This window comes from Pleurodeles waltl, chromosome 8, assembly GCF_031143425.1.
Source record: "Pleurodeles waltl isolate 20211129_DDA chromosome 8, aPleWal1.hap1.20221129, whole genome shotgun sequence".
Lineage (NCBI taxonomy): Eukaryota > Metazoa > Chordata > Amphibia > Caudata > Salamandridae > Pleurodeles > Pleurodeles waltl.
In genome coordinates this window covers 33,845,450-33,867,344 of record NC_090447.1, presented here as the reverse complement: position 1 = coordinate 33,867,344, position 21,895 = coordinate 33,845,450, and the positions used below count along the sequence as shown (strand labels likewise).

At 45.9% G+C, this 21,895-nt stretch overlaps 1 protein-coding gene across 2 annotated transcripts in view; it reads left to right on the top strand.

The window, feature by feature from the left end:
* Nucleotides 1-21,895, top strand: part of SMPD1 (sphingomyelin phosphodiesterase 1) — an 84,910-nt gene that overhangs the window by 40,689 nt on the left and 22,326 nt on the right. For both annotated transcript variants that reach the window (XM_069203670.1, XM_069203671.1), the window contains exons 3-4: nucleotides 10,343-10,514; nucleotides 17,477-17,553. In XM_069203670.1, the coding sequence (XP_069059771.1) occupies nucleotides 10,343-10,514; nucleotides 17,477-17,553 (249 nt within the window). The remainder of the gene's footprint in view (nucleotides 1-10,342; nucleotides 10,515-17,476; nucleotides 17,554-21,895) is intronic.

Below are 21,895 nucleotides of genomic sequence, written 5' to 3'. Positions count from 1 at the left end.
TATGCACGTCCACCTCTAATCCTGAGCATACCTTATACCCCGGCACCACTAACCCGATACTGTTTTACCTCGACCCTGCGTATACCACTGTCCCATTAACCCTACTTTCATTATTATACCTCTACCCTGTGCCGTAGCACTTACTGCCTGCACCCTTCTTCTGCTCCTACTGCAGTACCCTGCATTAAAGTGTTAATTCCACACCTCCCTATGCACGCGTACCTCTACATACCCCTCTGCCTCTACAAACACCAGTACACAAGCATTGCCACACCAGCCCTGTTCACCAAAACCTCTCCCCCTAACTTTTACAATAGTTGTCCCTACCTGCACCAATTTATAAATATTTGTTGCTACTCTTGCACCTCCCCTATACCTCTGTACATTTCCCAGTACCTGTACCCTGATACCTAGACCACTGCCTATACTCTTCTAATGCTGCATGTGTCCTTGTACCTCTGCCAGTCCCATACCCCCCCAGTCTCCACCTATACTCTTTAATGCTGTCTGTGCCCTAGTACCGCCGCTCCTGCGCTTACTCGTGTACCTCATCCCTGTCTGTATCGTAGCACCTCTGCACCCTCCCTGCACCTTACTCCCTCATACCTAGTAGTATCCTTATCCCTACACAGAGCATAGTATTCTTACCACTACACTGCCACCTGTACCTCTACCAGTACCTAGACCTTAATACCTCAACAACTTAGTGTCTTTATCCCTGCCTAAGTCTTAGTATATTTACCACTACCCTGACAGAGCTGCCTCTGCCACAGCCTATACCCTAGTACCTCTACCAGTACCTAAACCATGATACCTCAATCCCTGCCTATACCCTTTTAATGCTACCTATACCCTAGTACCTCTACCAGTACCTAAACCATGATACCTCAATCCCTGCCTATACCCTTTTAATGCTACCTATACTTTAGTACCTCTACCAGTACCTAAACCATGATACCTCAATCCCTGCCTATACCCTTTTAATGCTACCTATACTTTAGTACCTCTACCAGTACCTAAACCATGATACCTCAATCCCTGCCTATATCTTTTTAATGCTATTTCTACCCTAGTATCGCTACTCCTACATTTACTCCTGTACTTCTTCCCGATCTATACCTTAGTACCTCTACCCCTGTCAGTCCAGTAATCGTTTTACGTTTACTCACACTCTAGTACCTCAATCGCTTGCCTCTGTCCCAGAACATGAATTAGTAGCGATTAGGGCGAGCCGCTGTAGCATGAGGTCTGGCGCAAGGCCGGATGCCTGGCTCTGCCCCAGCTCGTGGTCTTCTTGAACCCTCGAGTCCAAGCCGAGCCGGCATGTGGCATCTTCCCAGCACTCAGGCCATCCTGCTACCTCTCCGGAGGTACTTCTCAAGACGGAGCTGTTTTGGTTTTGGGTTTTTTTGCAGATGGGAGTTGCGTAAAATTGCTCGGAGAGGGACATTCTATCAGAGATTTTCAAACAGTTCAGCTCCGAGTACCTTGACCGCACTTCTCAGGGTCTCGACGGTCAGCCCGCTGGGACAGTCGCCCTCACGCGAGCTCTGCGTCAAGGTTCGTCTGTGGCAGAGCTATCTCTGCCCTTGTGTTTGGTTGTGGGCACACCTGGGGCTCTGTGGGTCTCCCAGGCCTTTGTTTTGTGGATACCTGTGATTACCTTCACTGAGGGTGTTGAGGGTCTCCTGAACACAGTCTCTTAGGTTTGGTCCAGGGAAGCCCACAATATTGCCTTACCCTCAAAATAGAGTTCTCTACATTTCATCAACTTGCACTTTTTTTATTTAGAAAAAACTTCTCATGTCAATTTAAATGAACAGGTAGCACTGTATGTAAGCTGCAGAGTCCACTGCTTTAGCTCCTCAAAAATGAAAGACAAAGCATTGACCTCTAATGTGAAATGGGAGAGAGACACCAGTTTTACATAAAACCAGGACATTTAGGATAAACCGGCTTCCCTACTTCACCGAACTGTGTGAGCCCTTTGCAAGTTCCTTATTTCTCTCTGCCTCCTTCTCCTTCTTCAGCAAAGTAGAAACCTCAATGGAGTACATCCGTTCAGAATGTGGGTTGTACAACCGCCCCAATGAACATAGGTTAATAAACTATAATGTTGTCCGGTCTTAATTACACCCTTGGCCATATATGGGGGGCACATTACAACTGGCTTGCCTCTCAGTCCCCTAACGGCATCATCTAGCTGGTAGGGGTGTGAACTTTTTTAACACTTTATTTAGAAACTATCACTTCTAAGAAAAGCCGCTCAACTCAGTTGTGGGAGGATGTGGTGTAACAGCCAGAGCTGTCGATCTTGTAGCTGGAGGACCAGGTTCGAGTCTCGGCTTCAGCTCAACATCCTCTGATTCTGGGCAAATCACTTAATCTCACCTGCTAACAAAAAAAAAAAAAAACTTAATGTGACCTTGTGTAACATAACTGGTGCTCATGTAAAACACTCCAATACCTTTGGGTCGAGTTCGCGCTATATAAAATTGCAAAAAAAATGCAGTGATATAGTCAAATATACTAAGATGAAAGCTTCTATATCTCTAGGACATAGTTTTTTTTTTTTTATTTGAAAAATGTTAATCATATTTCTACATGTTTGCTAAATGAGTACTAACCATTGTGATGGCTCGGCTCATGTTATAACTGTTCGAGCCAAGTCCTTGGCTCTGCTTGGGCTCTTTGCTGGCTTGCCCACCCCTGCTACCTGTAACACAACATCTCTTTGCCATCCCCTTTTCATTAATTTCTCCCTTTTTTCTGTTTACTTTTTTTGTGCCACATTCTCGTCTCTCCTGTCCCTTTTTCTTGTTGAATTTCTTCAATTTTGTGCAAGTTCCCCAAAATGGAGTTTCAGCAGCCTGGATAGTCACACTGATGTTCTTCATTTTGGAGTTTTGCCAAACTTAATCAATCAACCAACCAATATTTTTAAAGCGTGGCTAATTACCTAACTGGATATCCAGGCGCTTGCAAGTCCCGGAGACTCATTCAAACAGCCAGGTCTTGAGGGCTCTTCGTATTTACGGGAGTGAGGTGATGGTCCAGAGATGCATGGGGAGGCTGCACAAAAAATGAGGGGAAGCAACGAGGAAGCAGTGAAAACGAGGAAAAACCAAGGAGAAGGCACACAAACAATAGGGGAAAAAGCAAGGAGAAGGCACTGAAATCGAGGGAAAGTGCAGGGAGAAGGCACACAGAAAACAGCAGACAAAGCAAGGACAAAGCAGTAAAAACTAGGGAGGTATGCAGGAGTGGCAAAGAGAGAAAGAGCAGGGAGTAAGCAGTGAAAACAATGGAAAAGTGAAGAGAAGGCACACAACAAATGGTAGGAAAAGCAAGGAGAACTGGGGCGGGTTGGGGGTCATAGTAAAAAAAAAAAAAAAAAAAACTCTTCATGCATGTCACTTTCATTTTCAACTACAAAGAAAGCAAAGGTTAGGATAATAAATGCTACTGTTTTAACTTTACACTTCTGTTTTTAATATTTACCCACTTACAATGCTCCCAGGGGGAATTACAATTACTTTTTATGATCATTTTCTTACCATCTTTCAAACGTAGCGGGTAAAATATTCCAGTTTCAACATTTTATTTGGATCTCTTATTACATCCTCATTTGGGCCTTATGTCATCTTTCACTGTGTTTTAGGGGTGGCTCGACAGCTGTCCGCTATACCTATGTTTAGCACATTTTTAAAATATTCACAGAGTGGACTTTGGCTCCCAGAGGAGTATTGACTCCCTCACATCATGCTTTTGGCTGTTTGGTCCATCATTCCACCTCCTATGGAATGTTTGCTTTACAATGCACGAAGGACTATTTTTTTTTTTACAACTTTATTTAGCATTTTAATGGAAAAGAGAACAAAACACACTTTGCAGCGTCATCAACAATTTCATAGGAGACAGGAGGATAAGAAAGCCTGCCCCCCAACTTCCCCAAGGGTCACATATACACGACATCCAAGAGAAATCCAGCAATGCATCAAAATGTTCACCTGGCCCTGCCCTGCACCCGGTGAAGGACAATTTTGAATACCAAACACACACTGAATAATCACACATGAAAATCGTTATCTCGTAAATACATTGTATACAGAAAGCAACCATTTGTTTTGTTTTGTTTTTCTTACTCCGAGTGAGGCAGGCTTTTCAAAATGTATTTTTTAATTTTTTTGTGAATCAAAATGCAAGCTGAACTATTGACAGTAGCCCTTGTTCCTCGTTGGGATGCTTGTCTCAGTTATAGCATCTGAAATCCATTTGCTGGGTCTCTGATTGTCTGCATTGTAATGACCCTGGGGCAAGAAATATATTATTTATAACGCACAGTGCGAAGGTTTCATCAGTTCTATGAAATACCACAAAAGGAGAAGTAATTTCTGAAAAACGGAAGGGTATGCTTGTTTGTGGTCTATGCGAGTCGAGCAGTGGGTGGTATCACGTTTAGAGTCATGCACGTGAGGCTATTGCAGAAATGCCCAAACAGTAAGTGTTAGAAATGGGGTCTCTAGTTGGCAGCCGGTTTGCACCCTGTCCAAGTAGGGACCCTCACTCTAGTCAGGATAAGGGAGATACCCGCTCAGATAACCCCTGCTCACCCCCTTGGTAGCTTGGCACGAGCAGTCAGGCTTATCTCAGAAGCAATGTGTAAAACATTTGCACATAACACATAGTAATAAGTGAAAACACTGCAAAAGGGCACCACACCAGTTTTATAAAAATAGCCAATATTTATCTGTGTAAAACAAGACCAAAATGATAAAAATCCAACCTTCAGTGCTAAAGATGAATTTTGCAAGATTTGCTAAAAAATAAAATTCTTTGAAGTCAATAGCTCCACCTGGGGCTATCACGGCGCCGTGATCAACAAAACCAACAGTTTAGGCCGGCTGCGGCGTCGCAGCGTCGCGGGCCAGCTACAGTGTCAGGGAGACCCGCAAACAGTACCTTTAGAATTGCAGGGTGTCGTGATCCTCGCAGTGAACTCCGGAGAGCGGCGTTGCTGGCGCCGCGGTGTCGGTTCTGGAATCAGGCCCTTGAAGTCACACGCGCTGCAGATTAAACTATGGGCTGATGAAGTCAGGAGCGCTGGTGTGGATTGCATCAGGGCTGCAGTACAAAGCAGGACGATGCGACGTGCGATGCCCACAGGTCACGGTGAAGGCAGCGTCTCGGTGACGGCGTCCAGCAGCTTCGATGAGACCAGGGTTGTGGTGTGAAGCGGGGCAATGCGATGTGCGGTATCACTAGGTCATGGTGCAGGCAGCAGCGTTGTCGTTTCTGAAGCATTGTCGTCGGTAGGCCCAGCCGGCGGTGGAGGACAGGACGGTTCTTTGTCCTCACCAGTGGTGTCCACAGGCCACGGTGCAGGCAGGGATTGCCTGGTGACAACACTGGAGTCGATGGTGCTGGCGTCGGTTGGCCAGGGCTGCGGTGCGGGATGGGACGGTGATTTGGTACCTCACGAGCGGTGTCCGCAGGCCACGGTGCAGGGAGCGGTGCCGGTGTCAGCAGGAGTGGCGGCGGCGGGGATGCCTAGGCTGCGGTGTGAGCAGGCGATGCTAGAGTGCGGGGCCCATAGGTCGCGGTGCGAGCCGCGTCACAGTGAAATCATCTGATGATGGCGTCGGTGAGACCAGGGTTGCTGTGTGAAGTGGGGAAGTGCGGCTCCGTGCGCCGGCAGGCCACAGTGCAGGCCAGCGGCATCGTTGATGGCGTTGCAGTGGTTTTTCTCCTTGAACAGCACAAAACACACAGTTCCCAGTGCTGATGGAAGAGGAAACTGAAGTCTTTGACATCTCTGAGACTTCCAACCGGAGGCAAGCTCTACTCCAAGCCCTTGGAGAACTTTCTCAAGCAGGACACACAGCAAAGTTCACCCTTTGCATTCTTTTCAGACAGAAGCAGCAACTGCAGGCCAGTCCAGCAAATCAACACAGCAAAGGGACAGTACTGCTCCTCCAGCTCTTTAGCTCTTCTCCTGGGCAGAGGTTCCTCTTGATTCCAGAAAGATTCTAAAAGTCTGGGGTTTTGGGTCTTCTCCTCATACCCCTTTCTGCCTTTGAAGTTGGCAAACTTCAAAGCTAAGTCTCAAGTGTTTGCAAGATCCTTCCTTGTCCAGGCCAAGCCCCAGACACACACCAGGGGGTTGGAGACTGCATTGTGTGAGGGCAGGCACAGTCATTTCAGGTGTAAGTGATCACTCCTCCCTCCACTCTACCTCAGATGGCTCATCAGGATATGCAGGCTACACCCAGCTCCCTTTGTGCACTGTCTAGAAGAGAGGTGTGAACAGCCCAGCTGTCAAACTGACCCAGACGGGGAATCCACAAACAGGCAGAGTCACAAAATAATTTAAGCAAGAAAATGCCTATTTTCAAAAAGTGGTATTTTCAAACTCCCAATCTAAAAACCAACTTCACTTAAAGATGTATTTTTAAATTGTGAGTTCAGAGACCCCAAACTCCATATTTCTATCTGCCTTCAAAGGGAATCTGTGCTTTAAAGTTATTTAAAGGCAGTCCCCATGTTAACCTATGAGAGAGATAGGCCTTGCAACAGTGAAACCCAAATTTGGCAGTATGTCACAGTTATGACATGTAAAACACACCAGTACATGTCCTACCTTTTAAATTTACTGCCCCTGCCCATGGGGCTACCTAGGGCCTACCTTAGGGGTACCTTTCATGTACCAAAAGGGAAGGTTTAGGCCTGGCCAGTGGGTACACTGGCATGTTGAATTGACAGTTTAAAACTGCACACACAGACACTGCAATAGTAGGTGTGTGCCATGTTTACAGGGCTATTTATGTGGGTGGCACAATCAGTGCTGCAGGCCCACTAGTAGCATTTGATTTACAGGCCCTGGTCACCTCTGGTGCACGTTACCAGGGACTTAACAGTAAATCAAATATGCCAATTATGGATAAACCATTTAACAGTACAATTTACCTAGGGAGCAAGTGCTCAGAGACAATAAACCAGCAAAAACAGACCTGAAAAAATTAGGAGGAAGAAGGCAAAAAGTTTGGGGATAACCCTGCAAAAAGGGCAAATTCCAACAGTAAGCTAATGAGTGAAGCCATTCTGGTAAAGCAAGCACAGGGATTGCCAACTTTCCTGCAGTCAGTGAATCCAATGTACACATCAGCAAGAGACAAAATCTCATTATATCGTTGTCTGGTCTGAAACATGCACTCAATTCGTCTCCGCATTCAATTTTTAAATGAGCTTCAGCCCTTACCCTCTACATGTTTCAACTTCAGAACTGTGTATACTGCATCGGGTACTAAAATGTAATGGTCACAAATCTATTAACACATAGTTTTTATTGTTTAGGGACATAGCCCCCAAGGCTTGGGAATTTAAGCCAAAAATGCAAAGTTATATGTTGATTTCATGACCGCCAGGGCTTGGCAAGCAGGCCTATAAAGGGACATAGGTTTTCATTTGAAACTAAACTCTCGTCATTTTGTTGCCCAGGATAGCGTTTGCTAAAATAATGGTGGGAACTGAAAGCTAGTTGCAGAGGCAAATCACACGCAGCACTCACCCCCCTTGGGGAAGGGATATCTGGAGGACAGGACCACTCGGTGTGTCAACGGAGCAGATAAGAAAACCTAGACCCTGACGGAAGGACGCAGAGACAGATGTTTGAAGCCATTTAGCTGTTGCAAAGCCTGCGACTCACGAAATCATAGGATTTGCGACGACTGAATCACTTTTTTAATGTACTGAACTCGTTCTGTGATTTGATAAGGGCTTAAATCACAAAATGGATTTCGAGATGCAATTCGTAAGGGGTGTGTTTCGGGGATTCCTTTCAAATTGTGTTTCACGATGCTATGTATCAATTGTATGTATCAAGGGTTTTCAATCCCAATTTCAGTTGCAAACCATTGATAGGCTACCAACCCTTCAAAGTAGTAACCTACTCGTAAGGGGGTAAGAGTTGGCATGAGCCCAGGGAACCTGTTCCAACTCTTAAACTTTTAAATAAAACTATTTTTTCTTAAATGCAGACCCGTTTCCTTTAAGGAAAACTGGGTGCATAAAATGAGGAAGTAGTTTATTTAAATGCAGTCTCAGACATGGTGGTCAGCAGACCATTCTCCCTATGATAGCATCCAGTCGAGGTGAAGTAATTTGTGACTTACATCATGAATATTGATAAAGTAGGTTGAATTGCAACACACTCTGAATGGCGAGTTTCCAAATTGACCTAATGGTGCATAGGTTGGTTTGCAAAATCAGAATCAATTTGAAAAAACGTTGATGCACAGTTTGTGACCATTTGTTTGCGAATCTATTCCTGGTACATCTGGCTCCTAGTGATGTATGTGCAGAGTACAATATCTTTCAGCAGCACTTTAGATCTTGAGGTCTGCACCGAGTGGGATACCTACCAGCAGCAGTACGGGTCAGGAGGGGCTCCCCTAAAAATATTTCCCATTCAGTGGTGGCTGGTGACTGAAAGCAGTGGTGGGCACAAATACAAGAAGGAATTGCACCTTGTGAGTGAGTCTTATTACCCACTTATTTCTATTCATCTACTCACCCACTGCCTTTGGTCGCCTACCTATTCACTCATCCACATTGTCATCCACTGCCATTCACACAACAGACACCCACATTTTCTCAGCCACTCAGTCCAGCCCTGCAAACACTTATTCAAACGAACACACAGAGCCTCACCCATCCAGTATCCAGCAGTTTCAGTGATAAAAGCTACATTTTTATTTGAGCTGCACATTACATGTTTAATATGACATATCACGTCATTAGTCTGCAGAAGAAATAAAACAATAACTTGCCATGATAAATTACTGGAACCATTACTGCCTTTGAGAGACAAATTACCTACAGAGGCAGTGAAGGGAGAGGAGAGCTGAGAGAACAGATTTTTTTCTTATTGTCTGTAAAAAAGATAGAGCTCCAAGTTACTTGTGTGCAGGGTTATCTTTGGCATATTCATGACTTGAGGTCTTCAGGTCACACTCCTGTCTCCCAGAGAGCCCTGGAAGTTATTTATTGTATTTATTCAATTTCTCTGCCACAGACTCCTTGTAATGCAGGAAAATGGGATTTCTTTTGCGCAATGCCACTTTCTTTTAATAAAATGTGACCTCTGGTACTGTAACTTGCTTCTCAACCGAACCTTAACCATTTCGTCATAGAGTGGGGTGTGGTCAGTAAGGCCTTCTGATCACACCCCACCATTTGAGTATATAGGAAAGGGTGGATAATAATATCGGAGTGGCATGAAGTTTTCAGAAACCAGGGCTGAACAAAAAACGCTCCAGGCTGTTTACTATCAGCGCTCCTGGTGGAGGAGGAGATAAGCCAGGGATGTCGCTGCCTTCTGAGAAAACGTAAGGGCTTTGCGTGGGCAAGCCCTGTCAGCCCCACTGAAGCCCTGTCAGCCCTACTGTGCAGCTTTCAGCCACATACTCACACAGGCGCAGTGGGGCTTTTGAAAGTGCACAACTTTCACTCAGAAAATGTTGTGCAGAAAATGTTTTACTTTCATCATGTAGTTAACAATATGCTTCACTAGGGAGGCCAGAAAAGGCTTGGGGCGCAGCCCCTTTGCCCTTGAACACCAGCCGCCCCTGTTCCCATTTATGGACTACACCTGTAAACATTGGCTTTAGAGCAGAACTTAATTTTTAGATCTGGCCATAGGGTCTCGTCAGCCTCATTTACAAAAAATAATGATACTAACAATACATACATCATCTCACTTCATCCATTGGTCTGCTTAAGTGTCATTCACATTTTGCTTCTGCCTACCACAGGACACCGCATGGAGCAATGGGTCAGCCCACTTCAGCCACTGGCTCTCCTACACTGTAAATGGCAGCATTTAGTCTGTTCACATGGACATAGCCACATGGAAAAGCGTACACTTCAGTACCAGAGCTAGTGTGCTTTGGCTGCTGGGCCATTTCTTTGTTTGCATATTTTTTAATGTTTGTTTTTCTAGCAAATTGCATATACATGCTTCCCAAGGCCAGACTTGTTTGCTTTGCCAGTGCTTGTATTCAAAGGAAACAAATGAAGGTGTCATTGCTAAATATCCACCATTCAGTCATTGCTTTATACCTGACAATCTAAAAGACTTTCCCTCTTAAGTCTGTGAGTGACTGTGATGGGGGGTGTTTATAATAAAGGATCCATTTGGACCTACCACGTGACTACCTGGTTGTAAATATATTAATTATTAGCTTCCAAGATTCTATGCTACCCCGAGCTCCAGTGTGCTTTCCTAAACTTCCCCTGAACCAAGTGATTTACTGTGTGTGTAATATAGCTTTTCACCTTGCAGAGAGGCTGGGTTCTACACAGTGAGGCTACGACCGGGTCTCCGCCTTGTGTCCCTCAACATGAACTTCTGCTCGGAGGAGAATTTCTGGCTCAGCATCAACTCGACGGATCCTGCTGGCCAGCTCCAATGGTTGATTCGGGTCCTGCAGGCTTCGGAAGACGAGAAGGAGAAGGTAGGAAAAAAATGTGTTTTGTGCCCTTTTCATATAAATTCAGATGTAGTACATACTTGAAAATGGTCTTATATGAAAGAGTAAAACAACTGCTAAATCTTTCAAACAACACATTTTGGTCGTTGGCCATAGATGAGCGTTCGTCTCCGGACCATCTTACTTAGATTTGCGTGATTATATGAAGCAGAGTAGGCTTTCTGTGGCTTCTCAATGGGGCCAACGATTCTGACTGGGAGCTCTACACCACAACATGCCTGCCTAATGAGTAGTTAGTAAACATTTAGCTAGGAGCCAACACTGAGAATGAGCTCTTGTTGGATCTGTAATAAAACCACCGAACCGTGCTCTTAGCTGTTGTGAGAGTGTGGTGTGGCAGACAACGCACCCGCCCATGGCTGTGAGAAGCAGTGACATGAGCGCAGAAGGCTGTATACGCGATGGATACTGCAGCTTCAACGACCCAGTGATGATACTGCAGCACCAGGAAGGAGTTGTCTTCTGAAAACCCCCATCAAGAGGTGGACTACCGGCTTCTGGACTCATTGTGGTCCTCTCATTGAAGAAAAGTCAGTGATGAAGACTCGTGTCACAGCCTCGCTTGATTGAGCAGTTGCATTGACCATATCCGGCCTGCAGTAGAAGGTGCGTGTAGGGGGGGGTTCTCTGGAAGGAGTCCTGATTGCTGAAGCAAGATTCTACAGTTGTTTTTGTCTGAGGCTTAAGGCATGGGTACGGTCGCCACTTTCTACTGGATACATGACCTCTGTCATCTGTAAGAGATGGAAGGGCTACAATGAATAAAAGCTATGGGAAAGATGCCCTGATATATTTATTACCGCAAAAGTTACCATTGGTGGTGAATCAGAAGGTCATTGTCTATATAGGAGCATCTGCAAACCAGCATTTGAATTAGAAAGTGTCTGCATCCTCTTGTTAGAATTAACTTACATCTTTGCCTTGGTCTCAGGTTATGCATCATTGGGAAGGATCACCAAATTGGTAGCACCTATGATATATTGTATTGAAGTTTTAAAGGAACTGCCCTGATGAAGGCGGCCTCCTAAATGAGAGGATTACCACCGAAACACGCGTAGGCTTGGTTCCTACTTTTGTGTGTGTGGATGACCCATGAACGCTCCTAGGTCACTACTGGACAAGATTAAGTGACAACTGTCATTAAAATAATAGAACTATATCAGTTTGGGATGTATTACTACTGTAGCCGAAAAAATAATTATTTATATTAATTGTATTTAAATGTATTTGTGAGACTTAAAGTTCCATGTCTGTTAACTGTTGGGATATCACAATTATATTGTCTTGTCTTGTGTGGCACTTTGTCTTTGTGAGTAAATGTTGTTATATGTTTTTATATTTGTAGATTATTTGTATCTTTTGTATTGAATTGTCTTTCAATTTGTAGATATGATTCAAGTTCAGTTATGTTCACTTCCCTGTATAATATTTGTATATCTATAAAGTTAAGATATATCTTTTTGTTTGTTTTTATGTACATACACACTTTATAAATATTATCTTTAAAATTACTGTATTGTTTTTTTCTGTTTTGTATATTATTTGGATTATGTTGAACATTTAGTGTAGCTCATTTTTCCTTTCCTTGTACTTAAGGCATGGAACGTACCAACTAAACCCCATGACACTGGCATGGGGCACCATGCCCACTGCTGCACTCCACAGGCCATTAGCCCAGAGTTCTGGCTAGTCAGCACAAAGAACCACCTGCGTTTCAGCTGCTTTCAATCAATCAATCAGTTTTTGTAAAGCACCGCTACTCACCTGTGAGGGTCTCAAAGCACTGGGGAGGATGGGAGGGGAGGAGGGGCGGAGGCCTCATCCAAAGAGCCACGTCTTGAGGTTCTTCCTGAAGATGGTGAGCGATGGGCTTTGTCTGAGGTGCAGGTGGGGGTTTGTTCCAGCTCTTTGAACTTCATTGCGCATTCATAGCTAAACGGCTGCCGGCGAGCACAGAATTCTGTTAAGTTTAGTTCTCTTTGGTATGCATGAAAAGAACATAGAAGAAGTGATTAGTGGAGTCCACTCTAGAAGGATACAAATTATAAAATATTGGAGATAGTGAGATTTTCAAAGTCATCCCTTAGACTTTTACGGATTGTACATTAAAATCAAAAGTAGCTTTTCTCAATGAATTGAGTATGGGTTCCTCACATCGATATCAGAGTCGAACATTGCGTAACATGGTAAACTGGGTCTTAAATCCCCATGCCCTTATTTCCATTTGTGCTGGAATAAAGCTGTCTTTTGCCACCTGATTTATAGTTTTGTGCTACCAGTGGAGAATAAGCAACACGAACAATGTATGTTTCTGTAATTGCAATAATCCGCTTATCACTGAGCCACTAAACTGAAGTGAGGAAGCCTTATTTGTACTCCGAGCTGGGTACATTTAAAGAAGGGCCCTTTTCAGATCTATTTCTGGAACCCTTGTCTACACTGTGGAGCATATTCCAATGGCAGCCTTGTGCTATGTAAATGCCATTACCATAACACTAGAATAAAGACAGCAAAACCCACGATAAACAAGCCCTCTCTTTCAACAAGAAGGTCAGCCCTTGTCGAGCCTTGAATGCTACCAACCCGCAGCACTCAGCTTTTTAACCTCAGCAGTTAAAGCTCATGCCACTTCAAACATGACTTCACCAGCCACAGTCAGATCTTATGTCACTTCGCACATGACTTCATCATGCCACTTCACACATGACTTAATCAGCCACAGTTAAAGCTCATGTCACTTCACACATGACTTTGTCAGCCAAAGTTAAAGCTCATGACACATCAAACATGACTTCATCAGCCAAAGTTAAAGCTCATGTCACTTCACGCATGACTTCATCAGCCAAAGTTAAAGCTCATGTCACTTCACGCATGACTTCATCAGCCAAAGTTAAAGCTCATGTCACTTCACGCATGACTTCATCAGCCAAAGTTAAAGCTCATGTCACTTCACACATGACTTCATCAGCCAAAGTTAAAGCTCATGTCACTTCACACATGACTTTGTCAGCCAAAGTTAAAGCTCATGTCACTTCACAGATGACTTCATCAGCCACAGTTAAAGCTCATGTCACTTCACAGATGACTTCATCAGCCACAGTTAAAGATCATGCCACTCCGCACATGACTTCGTCAGCCAAAGGCATTCATTTAACAAAGTTATTCTACAAACACATAAGCATTTTGTCTTCTTTGGGTCCAACAACAATGATGTGGAAGATGTGCAAAGAAGTAGATGAATATCTGTAATTGCATAAATACTGTGGATGAAAAGTTGGAGAACCCCAATTTAAATTGACCTGGCCCGAAAAAGCTTTTTCCCCAGCAGTCACTCCCCAGCCGCTGTCAGGCGGCACCATGCGATTCAGTCCATGACTCTGCTTCTAGACGTGATATCACCAGTACATTAGGCACCAACCTCCACGCTAATGTCAGTTTCTCTCTTTCTGTGCCTCATTGTCATGGTCCAGAATATTCTATTGATGTCTCACTGACAAATTTCACAGCTTTTGACAGCGACTAAGTCAAAAGTTCTCATGAAGGCCCTCAGGGTTTAAGACATGTGTTGTGACTTATTACAGAAGCGGCTGCAATGGTGCAATGAAGTTTATTAGGACACACAGCCCAGTGGTGGCAATCAGCAGGCCAGCTAGCTTCTCAGCTGACATCATGGGACTCCCACGGGGCAGATGCCACAGAATTCTGTAAAGCTATATAGGACCCGCATTAAGACTCCCAAACAGACTCTCCGTTTCCTAAGCAGACCCACTTTGCCGAAGGCAAGGCACCTTGCAGGGAATGTTCCTCTAAGAACTGAGATAAAATACAGAGTACGTAGAAAGTAGAAGTCCTCTTCCTCAGGAAAGCAGTCCCATTTGCTGGAACTTTTAGAGTCTCAATGCCGTTCACTGACCCTGGACTCTTCCTCAATGTCAGGTGACCCCAGGTCCTCTTGTACAATGAGACTGGAGTTCCCCGGTTCTTTGACCAACCTCACACTGGTCAAAAGCTTCTAGCCAGCCCTCTGGATCTGTTCAGGTTTGCACTGTCACCGTCTGGTTGAGTCCCTGTCACCGTCTGGTTGAGTCCCTGTCACCGTCTGGTTGAGTCCCTGTCACCGTCTGGTTTAGTCCCCAAGAGAGGGTTCTGTTCCTGCAAGCGGGGTGACTCTGGTGGCTCCAAGTCTAATGCCACACACAATGGGCTTCAGCCTAGATGCCAAAGGGAAAAGTTGAAACCTATTAGAGCACTCTTCCATGTGTGGTCCGACCCTGCTTTCGGTGCTGATTTTGAGGCTGAATTGGCGCAGCCCAGGAAGCCGACTCTGACACTGGTCAAAGAACAGGTTGAAGAAAGTGTAATCCATGTGGTGAGTGAGAAGGTCAGGGCTAATTTTAATAATAAAAACTATTATGACAATCTCCTGTGTCTGAACTTGCAGCAGATCTTCCATTCAGGTTCAGTCGCCTTGGCTATGAAGGACAAAAACTGTGGCAGAATGGAGGATAACCATTCAGAGGCTAATCACCTCCTTCCATATTGATGTTGGCCTTTACTTGGACTTAAAAAGTGCCACTTGCCTACACACTTCATCAGAAGGTAACATTTGTTAACCTTCTTTGGAAGAAGATTAATCTTTTATGACAGTCGTTCACATGGCAGCAGAAGCCTTGGAACAGACTTTACCTTCTGCAGAAGTAAAATCTAACATCCTGCTGGAAATCTATCAACCTTCCATGGCAGCAGCTGAGCCCTTGCTTTCATCTAATGAGGCCCTCTTAGACCCCTTCATGGCTGTGTGGGAGAAACCCTATTTGAGTCTGACATTCCATAGGTAGATTTCCAGATGCCATAGCCCTTTTCTGGGTGAAACACATTTTGTCCTCCCATCTGTCAGTGGAGAGTGCAGTTGTTCAAACATCTTTATCAAAAACAGAATATCAATGCCTCTCCTGACAACTCCCTCAGACAACAAATCCAAAAAACGTGATGAATATCGGTTGCAAAGATTTGTGCTTTTGGCAGTTTGGGTCTATATATGGTTAATGCCACCTGTCTTTTAGACTGATAGATTCTTGTTTTATAAAAAGTGGGAAATGGTGAAACTCACAGGTTTAAAGCTTTCAGACCATAGGAAAAAGCCATTCTCTGACCTGGTGAGTGATGCCCTGGATACCTCATAAGAGTGTGGCTTTAACTCTGAGGATACTGTTTCTCGGTCTTTTGTGTGCTTGGATGTTTTTCATTGTTTTTTAGGAGATACCTAGGCTACGCTTATGGCCCTTTGACAGTGAGTAACTGCTCAGAGAGAACTTGGACTTCTCTTTACAATACTTCAAGAGCCACAGTGCAATGGCTTGTGCCCTATCGTCTGGCCTCACCCGAACAGCAATTCCACAAATAGTGTTGGAAGTTTTGTGCTACAGTCAAAGACAGTCGTCTCGCCCCATTCAGATGCCACAGCAACTATTTCTGGGCAAAGGGCAGGTCAGGGGGATGTTGCTAGCAGCGACCTCACTCCCACCATCCATAGCAGGTTTTGTTGCTTCCAAAACCCTTCCTGTGAGAGTGATGGGCTCTCATCTTGCCACCGACTGGATCAAATAGCCACAGATTGCGGGGTCATCTGGTGTGCAGAGGCTAAGCCTTTCCTTTCTTATTCACACCTCCAGATCCCCATTTCTTCCAGAGCCTGCTCACACCTCATTGCCCTGCTAGATAAGGAAGCCATGCAGGTTATGCCTCTTTAGGAGGAAGGCGTGGGATTTTACTGGTCCTTTCAGTTTGTCCACCCATCACAATTTTCTTCCAGATAAGTTGGTCCCTCGTACCTTTCCATCCTTACTACCCATGGCGGTGTCGGAATTGGAAATGGGTGAGTCTGCTACCCTTCAATAATCCCTTCCTCATACTCACCCGGCTAAAGAGGAATAGCTGCATAGAGTGGACCCTACGCGTGCAGTGTCATACTACATTGACTACTAGCAACATGACAGGGTTCATGAGCAGCTCTTTACCTATTTTCTGGAGCTAAAAAGGGCAAGTTGGTGATCAAATGCACTATTTAGTGTTGGGTTATACTCTGTATCAAGCGCCACTATACTCTGGCCAAGAAAGATTCCCCAGAGGATGTGTATGCTCCTTCCACCACAGCTCTGACTGCGTCCATAGCTCTTTCAGAACCATCATGGTTACAGATATTTGCCGGGCAACTGCATGGTCATCCTTGAATACGTTTTCAAAGCACTACTGTCTTATGCATTTAGTGATGGGTACCTCACGGTATCCACTGAGAAATGACCTGAACCAATTGGAGGGCTTGGCCTGATAAACCCAGGGCTGCTAAATGGTCTACACATTGGTGTAGTTACCATACCAAATTCTGCAATGCCAGCAGGGAGATTAAAATCTTTGATATTGTGAAGGGTTTCATGGGTGGCTGCTGTGCTTCATGCAAAGGTCTGACTGTGTGCAGCATCTGGATGGATTCACAGGATTTAGGCAAGCATTTAGCTTTCCTTGCCTTTCAGGCCACCTGGTTCCAGGTCCAATTTGATCAGAATCAGGGTAATAGCAGGTTTCTTACGGACATCTGTTCTGGACCCACCATGGAAAGAGGCATTGATGGAATTGGCGATTACATGTGCAAGCCTAGGAGTAAGGAGGGAGGGAGCAGATTACATCAATAGCAACTAAGATTGTAGATTGTGCAGTTTAGGGGATGTTATTGGAACATCAAGTCTAGAGGATCTGATTTCATCATTGCTGTTCTTGCAGTGCTTCGCTGAGTGTCTTCAGACCAAATGTTTTAAATCTTAGTTGCTTTGGCTTTCTGAAGAAGTTAATGGTTCACTTGATCCTTGTTGTGGAACGTAGACTGCACATGTTCATTAGAGGTAATGCTGTGATGTCTCCTCTCTCTCCAGGTCCACATCATCGGCCACATCCCTCCCGGCATCTGCCTCAAAAGTTGGAGTTGGAATTACTACCGCATTGTAAACAGGTGAGGCCCCAGGTAGTACAGTAGCTGTAGACGGTGAAAGGTGGAAGGGAGGGGTTGTATGTTGGTGTGTGTGTCACTACAAAGAGTTGGAGAAAGGAATTCTAAATTGTGCTTTGCTGGCGAGGGCAGTAATATCAGAGGGCTAGGTAGTGGGCTATGTGTAGAGTAGGTGGATGGCCGACTAGGCTGTGGGCTTGGTGGAGGACTAGGTTTAGGGATAGGTAGAGGGTTGAATGCAGGGCCTGCGCGATGGCCTAGCTGGAGGGCTTGGTTGAGGTCTGTGCCAGAGCGAGGTGGAGGATAAACGCTGGTCCTAGGTGGTGGGCGTGGTGGACAGCAGAGTGGAGGCTAGGCAGAAGACTGTGATTGACTATTTGACATTCTATCTTTCAGAGTAGGTGAAGGCCATGATGTGGACCACCAGAGGGGTGGAGGAAAGGCTATATGGAGGGCTAGGGTAGAGGAATAGTTTGCCAGGTGAAAGGCTTGGTCGTATGGTGGTATTGAGGAGGAGACACAAGTCCATGGTTGATGGCTATAAAGGGTTGAACTTGGTTGTCCTACTGCAGAGCTATTGTGAAAGTTTGATATTACTGTGGAAGACTGAGGGTCTCAGTCAGATGTTGGATGCGGGAATAAGGGGCTATTACCTGAGATCAGTAGCAGGTGAGGATCTAGTAATGATGGTGGCTGGAAAGCTTCACCTCTGGATAAGGGAGAAGAGACAATCAATCAATTAGTTCTTAAAAGCAGAACTTATTACCCGTGATGGTACCCAGGCACTGAACTGACGGTCTGTGTTGAAAAGAAAGGTATTGAGTCCCTTCTTGAAGTCTGCCAGTGAGGGTGATGTACAAGGGTGGAAGGTAAGGGCGTTCCAGGATTTTGCGGGGAGGTGGGGGAAGGATCGTCCTCTAGTTCAGCAACGGCGGATGCAAGGTGTCTGTGCAAGGAAAAGGTGGGCAGAGAAGAGGTTTCTGGGTGGCTGGTGGAAATTTAGTCAGTGGTTCATGTAAGCTGGTGCCTGGTCGTAGAAGGTTTTTTATGCGTGGGTCAGAAGCTTGAAATGGCATCTTTCTGGATGGGGACCCAGTGAAGGTTTCTCATGTGATGGGAGATGTGTTTTTTTGGGTAGGTTGAGGATCAATCTGACTGCAGTGTTTTGGATTGTCTGGAGTCTTTTCCTGAGTGCGCCGGTGGTACCCGCATAGAGTGCATTGAAGTAGTCCACACTGCTGGTGATGAGTGCCTGCATCACTGTTTTTTTGGGTGTCGGAGGGAAGCCATTTGAAAATCCTACAGAGCATGTGGAAGCAGGCTGAGGAGATGATGTTGACCTGTGTTTACATTGATAGTTGGCTATCTAGGATGATGCCGAGTTTGTGGGTGTGCTCTGTCGGGGTGAGGTGGGTCAGAGTTCCAAAGGCCACCAGGAGTCGGTCCAGATGGAGGTGTGGCTTCCGAAGATCAGTACTTCAGTTTTGTCTGTGTTGAGCTTCAGGCAATTGCTCGTCATCCAGGTTGCGACACTCATCATGCAGTTGTGAAAGTTGTTTTCGTGGTGGTAGGGTCTCCTAAGAGTGAGAGGACGTCTGAATGTCGTCGACGTAGGGGATGATGTTGATGTTGTGGGCTCTGATGATGTCTGCTAGTGGCATCATGTAGATGTTGAAGAGGGTGGGAGTGATGGGTGGGCCTTGCAGGACACCGCAGGTGGTGTGCTTTTACTGAGAGGTGAATGGAGGAAGTAGGACTTTCTAAGTGCACCCCGAGAAGAAGGAAGTCATCCATCTAAGGGCATTGTCTTTGATTACACATTGATGCAGTCGGTTGATGAGTGTGCTGTGGTAGATGGTGGTGAATAGAGCCGGGAGGACGAGAAGGATCAGGATGCAGATTCTCCTCTGTCAAGTAGGGTGTGGATGTCATCTGTCTTGCCGATCAGGGCTGTTTCGGTGCTGTGGTTGGCTCTAAATCCTGATTGGGTGGGGTCAAGCAGGATGTACCTTTCAGGTCTTCAGTGAGTGGGTGGTTGATGTATTTCTCTAGGACTTTGGAAGGAAATGGGAGCAGTGAGATGGGGCGATAGTTCTGTAGGTTGTTGGGGTCTGTGGAAGATTTCTTGAGGAGGAGTCAGACTTCTGTGTGTTTCAAGGTGTCAGGAAAAGTGACTGAGGTGATGAATGTGTTGAGGATGGTGGTGAGCTGGTGGCTAATCTCGTCACTTCTGAGGTTGAGGAATACGTGGAGGCAGAGGTTGGTGGGTGCTCCTGAGTGGATGGAGATTATTGGTGTTTGCATTGTTAAGCTGTTCCCAGCTGTTTCTGCAGAGATTGGAATGCTGAGGAGGTCGGTGGCTTGGGGTGCGAAATTTCTGTAAATGGTAGCTATCTTGCTGTGGAAGTGGTCTGCGATAGCATCACAGAGTTGTGATGACAGGATTGTGTTTTCTGTGGCTTAAGGGCAGGTAAATTCTCTGACAATGTCAAAAACGTCCTTGGTCTGGTTGGCTCTGACCTCTCTGTGGTGTGTCAGAGCCTTCGCAGCTTTTAGGAGGTGGTGGTAGTTATTGAGGGCAGACTTGAAGGTGGTTCGATTGCTGTCTATTTTGCTGGAGCACCACTTTCTTTCCAGTTGTTTGCATGTGTGTTTAGCTGTTCTGAGTTCTGGGGTGCACCAGCTGGCTTGTTTGGTGGGTCTGTTCATTCTGGCTGGTTTGGTGGGAGCTACTTGGTTAGCAGCACTGGTAATCCAGGCCTTGATATTCTCTGTAGCTTGGTTGAGATTAGCAAAGATGTCGGGCTGGGAGAGGATGAGGGCGTTAGTCCATTGGTTTTGGGTGACCTTGGTCCAGCTACAGAGAGGGGCGCTGAGGTGGTTGGGGATGGTGAGGAGGGATCTGGTGATGGTGAGGAGGGATCTGGTGATGGTGAAGTGCATGATGGAGTGATTGGACCAGGTAAGTTCTATGGTCTTGCTGTATCTGATTCTGTTGCTGGATGTAAAGACTGGGCCTAATGTATGTCCATCTCTGTGCGTGGGGTCGGAGACCAACTGCGTGAGGCCGTTAAATTGCTTATATGAGACTGTTAGGCACAGAGAAAGTATTTAAGGGTGAGTGGAAAGGAAGCATCAAAAAGTGAAGACATTGGCCCTCATTATGAGTTTGGTGGGTGGAAAACGCCGCCTGTCAAACTCCTGCAGCCAGGTCACTGACAGTGTGGTGACCTTCTGCAGCCCCTATCATGATTTTCCTGCCTGCTGGGTCAGTGGACAGCCCAGTGGGAAACAGTCCACAACATTGATGCCAGCTTGTAATCGAGCCGGCGGCAATGTTGCGGTGCGTAGCGTGCAACAGCACCCATCACGCTTTTAACTGTCTGCTAAGCAGACAGCGAAAAGTGCAACGGGCATGTCCATGGGGGCCCCTGCACTGCCCATGCCAAGTGCATGTGCAGTGCAGGGGCCCCCATTGGGCCCCCTGCTCCCCGTCTCGGCCAGCTTGTACATGGTGGTTCTACCACCATGTAAAAGCTGGAGGAGAGGGGGTTTGTAATCCCCAGGGTGGCGCTGACCTCCAGTTCCTCCAGTGGAAGGAAACTGGTGATCCAGCCATGGCCGAACTGCCACGATCATAATGTGGCAGTCTGAACTCTGCCAAAGTGGTCAGACCACCACTTTGGCGGCAGTCAGACCGCCACCGCAAGTCTGGTGGTGCTAATAGCTCCAGACTTGTAATGAGTCTAGGCACTTAAGGTAACAGAAGGAAGAAAACGGTCAACAGCTTGTAAGGTGGTGAAAGATGTATTCCAATGTCAGGCAGGCAAAGTGAGTGAGCAGCATAGCATTGTTGGGAGCAGGGAATCTGTCTGTAAGGAGAAGCAGATTGCAAAAGTAAGGTAAGAAGAAGTATCATGGATGGATGTGCAATAGATGAAAGAAGGCGGGAACGGAATGATCATCACTGCAAAGAAAAGTGGAACTGTGGTTGATGCTGATGGCCAAGACAACTAGGCAGGAGAGCATGAGACCAGGAGAATGGAGCAGGAAAGACCAGACTTTAAGGCAGACGACAAGAGAGGAGAACGGAGGAGGCCAGGGAGTGGTGAGCAAGAGAGGAGAATGGAGCAGGAACCCAGGCAGATGAGCATGAGAGGAGAATATAGGAGTCCTGGGGGTGGTGAGCAAGAGAGGAGAATGGATGAGGCCTAGGTTTGGTGAGCAAGAGAGGAGAATGGAGCCAGCACCCAGGGACGTAAGTAGGAGAGCCGAATGGAGCATGCATGCCTAGGCAGGCAAACAAGGAAGGAGGATGCCTTTGGCAGGTGAGAAAGAGAAATTA